Below are 13,137 nucleotides of genomic sequence, written 5' to 3'. Positions count from 1 at the left end.
AAAATAAGTGGTCGCCTGTTACGTCAATTAGGCATGAAAAGAAATCCAAAGCTGTATGCATCAAAACCTTATTCCTTTTTGCTATTTTAAAGTGGGCTTCTGCTGAACCACAAAATGGCTGCCAAAGGTCACATGAGCCACAAGATTGGCCATCTGTTCTAGAAGGATCCAACAGGGACTACAAGAACGTAAGAGTTCCACTCTCATCCTTGTGAAACCTCACACCCCACTGTAAGAACACATTATAACCACGAAACTGGACGACTAACAGATGAACTGACTGCGCCCCCCCAACTGGGATGACAACAAAGACAGAGACATCGAAACTCGTTATACCTGAAGAAGTGTTAACAGCCACCATTTCGCTCCTGAGAGAAACAATAGATTTTGGCCAGGAGCACAGAAACTACTTGTGAGGCTGCAATTATCTCATTAGTGGGCCACGTCACATGACCACGTGCTTCTAGCCTTTTGGACTGTTTTAATATTACATTTCTAGCCTCACTGTTCAGTCTGCTGATTTAACACCCAAGCAGAAAGAACTCCAGCAGATCTCTGGGATGGCCAAGCAGCCAACCATCTCTCAACTCCTCAAAGCCTGTTTTATTTTAAAAGTCTCTGATCAATGCCTGACAAGCAGTGTAAGCACAGAAACCCCATCATGCCGCAGCATAATTCGTTTCAAGGATTTTTGTGTTGTTGCCTCCAACTAGAAACTCACCTGGACTGAACTCTGCCATGAAGGAAACACCCTCTGGACTTGGACTTCTCGGGCTCTGGAAATCACGTAAACTAATATTCATTTCTATGGCTCTTTTACTGTTGTTGTGCATAGTTTTAAATCCTCCTCTTTTCTATCCCCCTTACGCTTGTGTGTGTGTGTGTGTGTAAGGGGAGAATACTTTCTCCTTCATACCCTCCCACCCCACCCACCTCAATTTTCCTGGGTTTGAATGTGAATAGATTCAACTAACCTAAGTTAATCATAATGTGAGTTTGCTGTGAGTTATCATTAAATTGGATCACACAAACTGAGGGTTCAGGGAAACATAAGATAATTCCAAACGCCTCTGCTTATGGACAGACAGGGAGAGGATAAAGAAATTCAGTTTCTCTCTCTCCTGTCTGCAACAGGAATTGAGAGCTCAGGTCCAGGATAGATCCATTACAAGCAAGCTAGAAGTTGATCAAACAGGCAAATCTGACCAAAGATTTGACCAGAGTCCAAATCTAAGAAACATATGAACAAGGAGCAGGAGTAAGCCATTCAGCCCCTCGAGCCTGCTCCGCCATTTAATCAAATCTGATAGTAACCTGAAAACTGCCTCCCACCTACCTCTGATAACCTATCACCCTCTTGTTTACCAATAATCTGCCCACCTCTGCCTTAAAAATATTTAAAGACTTTGCTTCCACCGCCTTTTCAGGAAGAGTGTTCCAAAGACCCATGATCCTCTGAGTGAAAAAATTTCACCTCATCTCCATTTTAAATGGGCAACCCCTAGTTCTAGATTCTTTCACAAGAGGTAACAGCCTCTCCACATCGACACTGTCAAGACCCCTCATGATCTTATATATTTCAATAAATCACCTCTGACTCTTCTAAACTCTAGCGGATACAAGCCTAGTCTGCCCCAACTTTTCTCATAAGACAACCCACACATTCCAGGTAATGGACTGGTAAACTTTTTCTGAACTGCTTCCAACTCATTTACATCCTTCCTTAAATAAGGTGACCAATACTGTGCACAGTACTCCAGATGCAGTCTCACTAGTGCCAGGTACAATTGAGGCAATAAACTCCCTACTTTTGGGTTCAATTCCCCTCGCAATAAATGATAACATGCTATTAGCTTTCCTAATTACTTGCTGTACCTGCATGCTAACATTTTGTGATTCATGCTTCTTTTTTATTCTTCCTGCCAAAATGGACTACTTCACATTTTCCCACATTAAACTCCACCTGCCCGATCTTTGCCCATTCACTTAACCTACTTAACCTAACTCACTTAACTATCTATATCTGTTTGTGGCCTCCTTATGTCCTCTTCACAACTTACTTTCCTACCTATCTCTGTACCATTAGCAAATTTGGCAACCATCCCATCTATCCCTTCATCCAAGTCTTTTATATAAATTGTAAACAGTTGAGGTCCCAGCACTGATCCTTGTGGCACACCACTCATTACATCTTGCCAACCTGAAAAAGACCTGTTTATGCTTACTCTCTGCTTCTTGTTAGCCAGCCAATCTTCTATCCGTGCCAATATGTTACCCCCTACTCCATGAGCCATTATTTTCTGCAATAACCTTTGATGTGGCACTTTATTAAATGCCTTCTGGAAATCTAGGTACACTACATTCACAACACATGTTACTTATTCAAAGAGCTCCAATAAGTTGGTTAAACACAATTTTCCTTTCACAAAACCATGTTGACTCTGCCTGATAACCTTGAGCTGATCCAAATGCCCTGCTATAACTTGTTTAATAATAGCTTCTAACATTTTCCCTATGACAGATGTTAAGCTAACTGGCCTGTAGTTTCCTGCTTTCTGTCTCCCTCCCTTTTTGAATAATGGAGTTACATTTGCCATCTTCCAATCTAATGGGACCTTCCCCAAATCTAGGGAGTTTTGGAAAATTGAAACCAATGCATCAACTATTTTACCAGACACTTCTTTTAAGACCCTAGGATGAAGTCCATCAGGACCTGGGCTCTTGTCAGCTCACAGCTCCAACAATTACTCAGTACCACTTCTCTGGTGATTGTAATTTTCCTGACTTCCTCCCTCCCTTCCATTTCTTGGTTTCTAGCTGCTTCTGGGATGTTACTTGTAGCCTCTATAGTGAAAACTGATGCAAAATACCTGTTCAATCCATCTTCCATTTCTTTGTTTTCCATTAACAATTCTCCAGACACACTTTCTATAGGAAAAATGCTCACTTTGTTAACTCTTTTCTTTTTTAAATATTTATAAAAACTCTTGCTATCTGTTTTTATTTTTCTGGCTAGCTTTCTCTCATACTCTAATTTTTCACTCCTTATCAGTCTTTTAGTTATCCTTTGCTATTCCTTATATTCTGTCCAATCTCCTGGCTTTCCACCTATCTTTGCACAATTACATACTTTTTTTAAAGTTTAATACTATCTTTAACCTTTCTAGTTAACAACGGATGGTGTGTCAATCCCTTGAATTTTTTCTTACTCATTGGAATGTATCTATTCTGTGCATTCTGAAATATCCCCTTAAATACTAGCCCTTTAAATATCTCTATTGACCTACCCCTTAACCTAATTTGCCAATTCACTTTTGCCAGCTCAACTTTCATGCCCTCATAATTTCCTTTATTTAAGTTTAAAAACGTAGTCTCAGACCTTCTCTTCCCACCCTCAAACTGAGTGTAAAACTCAATCATATCATGGTCACTGCTACTTAGGGACGCCTTCAGTATGAGATCATTAATTACTCTAAATTCATTGCACAATACCAGTTCTAGTATAACGTGCTCTCTGGTTGCCCAAATCTGATATAAAAGGAACCAATTAGAAGCCAAGGAGGAAAATTCAGTGGTTGAAATGATCTTTAAAGCACAAGGGCCAGGAGTTTACAGCTCTGCCATAGCACGTCTCCCCCGCCCCAGGAGATGTGGCAAGCCATTTAAGTCTCCATTCAGTTTGGCAGGACTATAATCCCGCCGGGTGGTGGGGGGCGTAAAATCCTGGCCAAGAAAATTGCCGCAGCAAATTCCCTACCCTAACACTAGACAAATGGCAAATTTCAATACCCAGATGCTGCTAGAGCAAGGAGATTTCAATGGCAAGACACTAGCATCACTAAGCAGAGAACAATTGAAAGCTGTAGCTAGGGAAATGCAGTAAAATTACCCAGCAACACTAAATGAAGTGATCTGCTCCAGTTCCTAGTAGAGGGTTTGGACCCTACTTATCAACCAGAACAAGCCGACGAGAAGTTCAACCCTGACGCTGAACCCTTTCCCCTGGCCAAATTAGAGCTGGAAAAGCTCAGAATGCAGCTAGAGTTTCAGAAGAGAGAAAAGGAAAAGGAGAGGGAAAGAGAGACAGAGAGAAAGAGTAGCTCAGGAGAGGGTAAGAGAGAGAGAGAAGAATTCCAGCTCTGAAAATTGGGAATGGAGTTAGCAGCTCAAAGGGAGACAGCCATTAGACAGATAGAAGCTGCCAGAGAACACCTCTCTCTACCTGGTAACAGTCCAAACCTCCCGAGAACCAATCTCTGAGGCCCTTAAATACACTAGATTCATGCCCAAGTTTAAAGGGGGTGATGTGGAATCATTTTTCGCCACTTTTGAGAAAGTAAGGTGCTAGGCAGCTTATTTCTCTCTGAATACTGAATAGTCTTTTCATTACTCTAAGTGCTGTCATAGAAAATACTGAAGAGAAGAGCAAAGAAAATAAGTTGAGGGATCTATTCTGTCCTATGACATACACACACCGATACCAACACATTGCCAATGTCAATCAGTGAAGAGGTTCACAATAGAAAGTATTTCCCCTGCTGACCAGAAAGAACACGCACCATAACATTCCTTAATGTTAAAGAGGAAATAAGATCCCACCTAATGTAGCAAGACAGAGAAAGAATCACATTCAAATTCCATTGGGTTTTAAACATCTACAAACATTATGAAAAATCTTCGCCAGGAATTCGCTCAGGAATTTGCCGTATTGGCTGCAATAATTTAGGTAGGGACCCCAGATGAACTGCGTGAATGGAGTTTACACCAATCTTCTACTGAAGTTAGAGCAGCCAATCGGGAGAACCCCCAATATGAATGTGAATCGCTAACATTGCTGATTGGTCTCTGATAACTCCATGACATCATTGTCCTTGAAGGGGGTGGGAAGAGGGGGAAATTTCAATTCCACAAATAATTTCATAACATCATTCTACCCACGCACATTCCAGAATTTGATTTTTCACAGGTTACCCTGCCCCACGTGCTTGAACACCCACTGTGTCCTGCCTCTCAATCCATTCCAGCTCCCACTCTAGTCCCTATTCCTTGAGGCCCATCCTAATTGATGCCCCTCCCCTCCAGTCTGTATTCCAGGAGACCCATCCCAGTTGATCCAGCTTCCCCTCTGGTCTCTATATCAAGAAACCCACCCCAATTTATCCAGCTCCCCCTCTAGCCTCTATTCCAGGAGACCCATCCCAATTGATCCAGCTGCCCGTCTAGTCTCTCCTCCAGGGGCTCCATCCCAATTGATGAAGCTTCCCCTCTAGTCTCTATTCCAAGAAACCCATCTCAATTGATCCAGCCCCCCCTCTCGTCCATTCTCCAGGAGACCCATCCCAATTGATAGCTCCCACGTCCATGGCTTCCCTTGCAATTCTATAGCTGACAGGTTCTAGCCTGGATGCTCCCTTTTCTACCCCTCACCCCCTCCATATGTTATGGCCAACAGCCTCCCAGCCAAACACCCCTCTCTCCCACTTCCTGAGGCCCCCCCCCACCCCCCCAACCACCAACCCCCACCATTTCCTGTGTGCAGCTCCTGGGGCCCTGAGCATTACGTTAGGGCTTTCATGGCCTTCCACTCATTTTGGTGCCAGCTTGATACTTCCCCAAATAGCTGTCTACATACAAGTTTGGGTGATCTGGGTTGTTCCTCTCAATCACAGAAGCATCAACTGCAGCCCACAGAACGCAGCTGAGTCAAAGTAGTAAACAAGTAGAGCATCAAATTTTACAGGTTGAAACCAAAGAGTACACAAGGGCAAGCTTGTACACTACTTGGACATAATATTTAAAAACTACGTGAAAGAAGGGACAGTCTGAAATATGTTCAAGCCAGGGCTTTAAGAATTTTTTTAAAACATTATTGAGTTTTTCAGAATTATATCACCAAAAACAACTAATAATTTACTAATATTGCAAAATATGTAGCATAGCTCCCATGTCCAAACTCCAGTATCCTTGAGACCAAAACCATGCTGAATTTTGGCAATAAAAGCAGATGGCCTATTCAAGGCCAAATTCAATGAATAAGAGACACATGAAATAAAGTATGAAGAAGAATGAATAATAATAAAAAAACAAAAACAGAATTACCTGGAAAAACTCAGCAGGTCTGGCAGCATCGGCGGAGAAGAAAAGAGTTGACGTTTCGAGTCCTCATGACACTTCGACAGAATGAATAATAATGTTTAATAAAGATTGGAAAAGATCAAAAACATGGAAAATCGCAACAAACACTAGAGAGGCAGGTATAACAACAACACTAACAGTGCGTCTGTAGAGGTCAAGCAGCTCGTGCTGGGTTGGATGGTTCGGGCTGGGCCAGGTCAGGTGGGGTTGAGGGTCGTTCAGGTCGTCTCGGAGCATTGGAATGAGACCGGTGCGCCACCGAGAACTAGCGCCTAGCCAACTGTCCTGGTACTTGGATAATAAGCATGAATTTCATTTAACTTGAATGTCAAATGGAAATACTTTCGAAAATGTCCGGTTTTCAGACAATTCCAGTTTTCAGACAGCCGGATTTTGGACGTAATGAGTTGGAATAGTGAGCGTGCTGTGAGAATTATTAATACAGGAAATTGAGATGGACAAGAAAAAGGGAACAGATCTGACTAGACTGACACTGGGAAAATGTAAAGAACTGAACAACCCAAATAATAAAACAGGGCTTTTCTCGCATCCCATGCATAATCTCTTCCAGGTTGTGCATCTTCATGGGTTCTTTTGTACTATCTGCTGTTTTATGTTTCTAGGTACAGAGCCCTGCTTTGTATATCAGCTACCTCACAACAGGGAATCCTCCATCAAAACTGCACACAGATTTAAGGTTTTGGGCAAGAGATGAAGGGGAGATATGAGGGAGGACGTTTTCACATAGCGAATCGGAATGACCTGGAACTCACTGCCTAGGAGATGGGTGTGGAGAAGATGAATGATTTCAAGAGGAAATTGGATGGGCTTGAGGGATGTAAACCTGAGGGCTACAGGAATAGAGAGGGGCAATGGGACAGATACTCTCCAGAGAACGGCATGGACCCAACGGGCTGAATCACAGAATCACACAGTGCAAAAGAGGCCCTTCGGCCCATCGAGTCTGCACCGACACGTGAGAAACACCTGACCTACCTACCTAATCATATTTACCAGCACTTGGCCCATAGCCTTGAATGTTATGATGGGCCAAGTGCTCATCCAGATACTTTTGAAAGGATGTGAGGCAACCCACCTCCACCACCCTCCCAGGCAGCGCATTCCAGACCGCTACCACCCTCTGGGTAAAAAAGCTTTTCCTCACATCCCCCCTAAACCTCCTGTCCCTCACCTTGAACTTATGCCCCCTTGTGACTGACCCTTCAACTAAGGGGAACAGCTGCTCCCTATCCACCCTGTCCATGCCCCTCATAATCTTGTCTCCTTCTGTGCCATAATGACTTTACAGTGGGAATTTTACAGCCCCAGGCTGGTGCATTTGTGATTAAGGGCAGGGGGCGTGTAAAATAGGAGAGATGGCTAGTCCGCTGCCTTTCCACCCACCACTGAGCTCTCCCCCATAACACGGTGTGCGGGTAAGACATCAGCTGGCCCACCCATCCTTAGACCTACTGAGGCCCTCAAGTAGTCAATTCAGGGCCTTTTTCTGCCCCTGCTGCAATAATACATGTGGCTGGGTAAAGAGGAAAGAAGGAGGCCAGCCCTCTACTTCACCATATCAAGTGAAAAGGTGAGAAGGGAGGGCTGGGTACCTCCTTTGTGGGGGGGGGGGTGTTCTGTGCCCGTCAGGGGTGCCACCCCCCCAAGATGTTACCCCCTGCCCTTGTGATTCATTCCCTAGTCTCAAAAACCTGACCACCGCCCCACCGCCGACCACCCCCACCCCCCACCCCCCACCACTCCAATCCCTCCCTGACCAAGAACCCCCGAGTTACCTCTAAGTCTGGTCACCATGTATCTTCACCTCGGGAACCCTTATAGCCTACTACACATCTGCACTGCCAGCCAATCAGATTGGCCAGCAGCTCTCGAGGGGCAGAAGTCTGAGAATGACCTTGTTAAGGCCGCCCCCAGTGTATTATCGCCAAGGTGCAGCCTTATGTAAAGTCAGTTGGCTCAGTCTGGGTTGGGGCAGGTGGGGGGTGGGGGGGTGGGGGGGGGGATGATGTGGAGGGTGAGTGCAGATGGGGAGCAATATGCACCCCCAACCCCCGCAGTTAAGTTCAGTACTATGACCTTATAAATTGGAGTTTTCAGAAATATTAAGAACAGAAGTTAAGAGGGTCGCCACACATTTTTATTTGGGTCTTTTTTAACAAAAGAAAATAATTCAACTTCAAAAAGCTGGGCAAAAGCAGCTTGACAATAACTCTGAGCCCAGCACAAATATTATCAGAAAGTGGACTTCCAACCGGGACCCAGCTCATGTAATTTACCGACAGGTATTAAACAGTCCCATTGAAAATCTCGGTTAGCAGTGGTTTGAGCCTCGCAGTCAGCCACCGTTCTAATACGTTGTGCATAAACCAGCTATCTATTCACATCTGCAAGCTATTTTAAGGTATTTGACCTAAACGTTCAAACATTTAACAGTGGATATATTGTTATTACTTTCCCGCACACATTACGAAAGGAAAAAGGTCACATTTGGTTGATGGGACATGTCCTTGGAACATGACCACTGCAATTATTAATCACACCAACGTTACTTACTCACCATTATGACTGCATCGCACAAAGACAATTAGTGGCATGGGGTCAATAGGACATGGAATATGATCCAGTTCATTTGGAAGAATGTAATCTATACACTCGTCCTTTGGGCTAAATCTGTTACATCTCCAGTAAGTGATTTTCTGTACCACATGACCTCCATTAATAATTCCATCCATAGATAAAATGTTACATAGGCAAATGCATTTTATTGACGTTTTTTCCAATTGTTTTTTGAACGGGGTTTTGTTATCGCCTGGGTAGTGTGGTAAATTAAAACGCTGTTCTTGTTAAAAATTTCCAGGGTTTGCTTTCTTTTTAATGTCAAATGTCCTTTCGTCTCTGGAGGTTAACTTCCATCCTGTCAGGCGGGGGCTTGAAGTCCTGTCTAACAGCTTGAAGGACCTGAAGGGAAATGATTTGACTGATTCCTAGAACAGATGAATCAACAGCAAAAACGATCCACAATTCAGCACTGATTGGACAAGGAGAAAAGACATAGGGCAGGCCATTTTCACTTTCGGCAGAGGTGGACAACTGGCAGTGGGTGAAATCGGCAGCCCATTTCGCAACCAGCCCGTTCCTTGCCCCACCAATTCAAGCCCCCCCATTCTGAACCCCACCCACTCTGTGCCCCACCTACTCCACACCTCCTATGTTCCAACCCCTACCCATTCCCTTCCAAGAAAGGAACCCAAGCCAAGCAACTTTTAGTATTTCTGTGGCAACTGAGGGTATAGGTCCTCTTGCTGTCCATCAAGGGTCATGTGGTATTCTGTTAAGGCTCTGATCAGTGAGCCCTAAGCAGGGGGAGGGGCTTCCTGACAAGCACTTGAAAAGCTCTCTGTAATAAAGTTTAGCTGTTTCTTGTTGAAACCTGTCCGCTCTATTAAGTCATTACAAGGGTACACATCCATATACCTGCCATATTTAATGCTTTCCCACTAATTTTATGCACCTAGGATTAATCATATTCCTTGGGATTATGGAAACTATTATGAAGACCAAGCCAGTCACTTCCACGGGCGTGTTTCTGGGGGCCTTTCTGTGGTGAACGTTGCACTGCATTTATGGGTGCTGGTTGACTAAAGGCCCTAACACATGCAGGCTGAGGCTACCAACTGGCTTAGGCTGACTGTTTTAATCTGAAGATGAAGTTGATTCATAAAAAGGTAGCTGATCCCACTGACAACATCTGCTCCCGATTGGAATACAATGCAGCCCCTGCTGTGCAGCTTCTGTGAAATTAAATCACCTGAAAAGCCACAAAATGCCTGAGGAATATTTCCCTTCAAGCTGACCTTTAACAAAGTGAGCATTCACTTCATCAACGATGTTAATTGTTTTTCCTTTCTGTATATTTTCTGCCCATATTTAACAGCAAATTTCAGATTTGCCTTTAATTGTCTCTTCTGCAGCTCGCCTCTCCTGTCGACACATTCCTTCTTTTACAGGCTCTTACATGTGCCTAGGTGTTTATTTTTCCGAGGTTTCTTGCGCTATTTAATTTCTGGCTCCCAATTTCAGTGCAGCTTCAAATTCACTCCAAAGGCATGAGAAGAATGGGAAGCACGAGAGTTACACACAGGCAGCCGAGGAGCCGCCTGCAAGAGTCAGGAAATGGGAGGAAGATGGCACAGTTGATCGGTTAGGGCTTTTATTCTTTTGCCTAAAACATTCTTCCCCAGTGCGGACAGCAACAAAAATAAGGAAAAATACATCATGAGGTAACACATACTGCATTTTTTAATGTTAGTGGGATGCATGGATTTGAATTCTACCCATAGAATTCTACATTCATCCAGGCTGTTCCCCCATAAATCATAGAATCGCAGAATGATACACAAAGGGAGGCCATTCAGCCCATCAGGCCTGTGCCAGCAATTTGAACTATCTATTAGCCCCACTCCCCAGCTCTTTCCCCAGAGGCAATCTTTCCCCTTTGAGTGTTTCATCAATTCTCTTTTGAAAGTTAGTATTCAATCTGCTCCCAGCACCCTTCCAATGCATTGTAGGTCATAACAACTCAGCTGCAGAAAATGTTTCTTCCTCTTGTAGCCACTGCTTCTTTTGCCAATTATCTTAAATCACCTAAGTCCCCAACTGGAGTACTATGCCCAATTCTGGTCATAACACTTTGGGCCAAAGCCTGAGGTGATGCAGAGAAGACTTACTGGAATGGTAACTGGGGTGAGGGTCTTCAGTCACATGGACAGCCTGGAGAAGCTGCGGTTATACTTCTTAGAGCAGGGAAGGTTAAGAAATTTATTTGGGTATTCAAAATCATGAATTGTTTTGGTTGAGTAAATAAGAAGAAGCTGTTTCCAGAGGACACAGATTTATGGTAATTCACTAAAAAAAACCAGGGTGTATTGAAGATTTTTTTTAATGCAGCGAATTGCTCTGACCTGGAACACACCGCCTGAAAGGGTGATGGAAACTAGATTCAATAGTAATTTTCAGAAGAAAATTGGGTAAATAATTGAGGGGAGTGGGGAAATGGCAGGGCTGTAAGGAAAGGAGAGGGAAGTGGGAATAATTGGGTAGCTCTTTCTGGCACAGACCCGATGGGCCGAATGGCCTCATTCTGTGCTGCATCATTCTATGATTTTAGGACAAGGCTTCTTTGTGGAACTCTGTAAACAACCACTTCAGGGAACAGGGTAGACAAGGTGGGGTGCCAAGAAAATCCTTCCCTTCTGCATCTTCACCCCAAACAACAGGGGCCTATTTCTGGTCTCATTTAGAAATACAGTGCACGGGAGGTGCAGGAACCCCTCAGGCTGACATCAAGTACCATGCTCCTGTACTAAAAAACCTGCAAAAACCTTGACATGAGTGTCCATGAGACCAGATCAACCAGGGTGTCCAACATGGGTGCTCCAAAGACACTGCCATAGAACCCACAACACAAGTTAAAACTTTAAATAAAAAGTCAGAGGTAGGGAATGAACTGAAGTAATTAATAGCAATGGTATTTACCTGTACTATTGCACTGCCCTTTAAACTTCAGATCTCTACCTATAAATGACACGGAGGTCAGACAAAGTCTATAAGCTATTCTCTCAATAGCCAGGGTGTTAATCTAAACCCCATTAATGCATTGTGATTCCCTCCTTTTCACCAATGATTGGTTAAAATAGTTGCACAAAGTACAGAAAACAAGCAAACTAGATCATGATCATAATGTAGCAAATGTCCATCAAGATTAACGTTATTAATGGACACCTTTGCTTGAAGGGGACACTTCTCAGTGATCATTCAGTCTTTGCACAAACTCTAGTTCAAAATGTTTGAAGGCTGCACTTGCCCAGTAGCTGATTCAGTCTTTGTACAGTCTCCGTGTTTTCACGAGTGAGAAACATTTTGCTGACAACTGGAATCTTCATGTCAAGTGGCTTCAGTTGCAATTACTTGAGATGAGGGAGACTCAGGGACAATTAAAATTCACTAAACAGCTGCATCAGGAATTCAAAATTAATGTTTCATTCAAACATTCAACTTGCAGCAAAAAAAAACAAGGGAGCTTCACAGAGAAACCAAACAGCAGAGAGGCAGTAATTTAAAGACAGCAAAGAAGGAAATACCAAACCCTTTAAAAAAGGAAAGCTTGATTCAATATTTTTAAAAAGAGAGATCAGAGAAAAACAAACGCAGGTTTGCAGCACCATCAATCTACTTTTTAACCAGCTTTAAGAGTGAAAAGTTAAATCTGAGCTGCAATTAACATCAAAAACACTGCTATGTCTGTTAGTCCACACCTAATGTCACATTCAGCTGGTCACCGCATTTACCACAATCCATGATTTTAAGACCACAACTCCAACCAAAGCAAAGGCTGAACACTCCCTCATGTTGTCACTTGTTTACTGATGTTCAATAGACACCAATTTGTGTTACTCACCCACACGGAAGTTCTGCGCTGTCAGGGTGTCAGCAGCATGTCCATTCTCACTTATAAGGGTCGTGGTGTTCCCCTGTTGGCAGCTGTTGTGGCACTTTCCCTTGGTGCAGGTCACTTTGCAGATAGTGGGCGTGAAGACCACCTTGATGCGGCCCGTGTGGTTTCCGACTGCGAGTGGAGGCACAATGAAGGAGAAAAACAGAGAGATCAACTTGATATCCATCAGTTTCGCCTGAAAACAGACAAGTGAAGCTGGGGGTGGAGGGGAGGGGGTGGCGGGGAAAGGGGGGGGGGTGGGTTGCTGAAGGGATAATGACGACTGCTGCCTATCCACTATCCAGACACGTCTCTGAACCGGGAGAAGAAAGCACGGCAAACAGAACTCCGGGATGCACTCCAAACCAACTTTTGAAGTCAGAGCAGCAAAAGAGGATTAGTAATTATAGAGCTGCACTTTATTTTAACTCAGACAAAGGACACGACAGCTTCAGCGCAGAAACCTGACAGGCAGAGGCAGCATGAAA

The 13,137-nt window shown here is 43.8% G+C and overlaps 1 protein-coding gene across 5 annotated transcripts in view; it reads right to left on the bottom strand.

Moving 5' to 3' along the window:
• Positions 1 to 13,137, bottom strand: part of ltbp1 (latent transforming growth factor beta binding protein 1) — a 383,746-nt gene that overhangs the window by 269,093 nt on the left and 101,516 nt on the right. For 4 of the 5 annotated variants that reach the window (XM_041215598.1, XM_041215616.1, XM_041215607.1 and 1 more), the window contains exon 5: positions 12,614 to 12,781. In XM_041215598.1, coding sequence (XP_041071532.1) covers positions 12,614 to 12,781 — 168 coding nt within the window. Of the gene's footprint in view, positions 1 to 12,613; positions 12,852 to 13,137 lie in introns of those variants that run through there. The other variant, XM_041215632.1, reaches the window with a different exon arrangement.

Source organism: Carcharodon carcharias, chromosome 2, assembly GCF_017639515.1.
Source record: "Carcharodon carcharias isolate sCarCar2 chromosome 2, sCarCar2.pri, whole genome shotgun sequence".
NCBI lineage: Eukaryota > Metazoa > Chordata > Chondrichthyes > Lamniformes > Lamnidae > Carcharodon > Carcharodon carcharias.
Note: the sequence above shows the minus strand (reverse complement) of the source record. Positions and strands in the feature narration are given on the sequence as shown.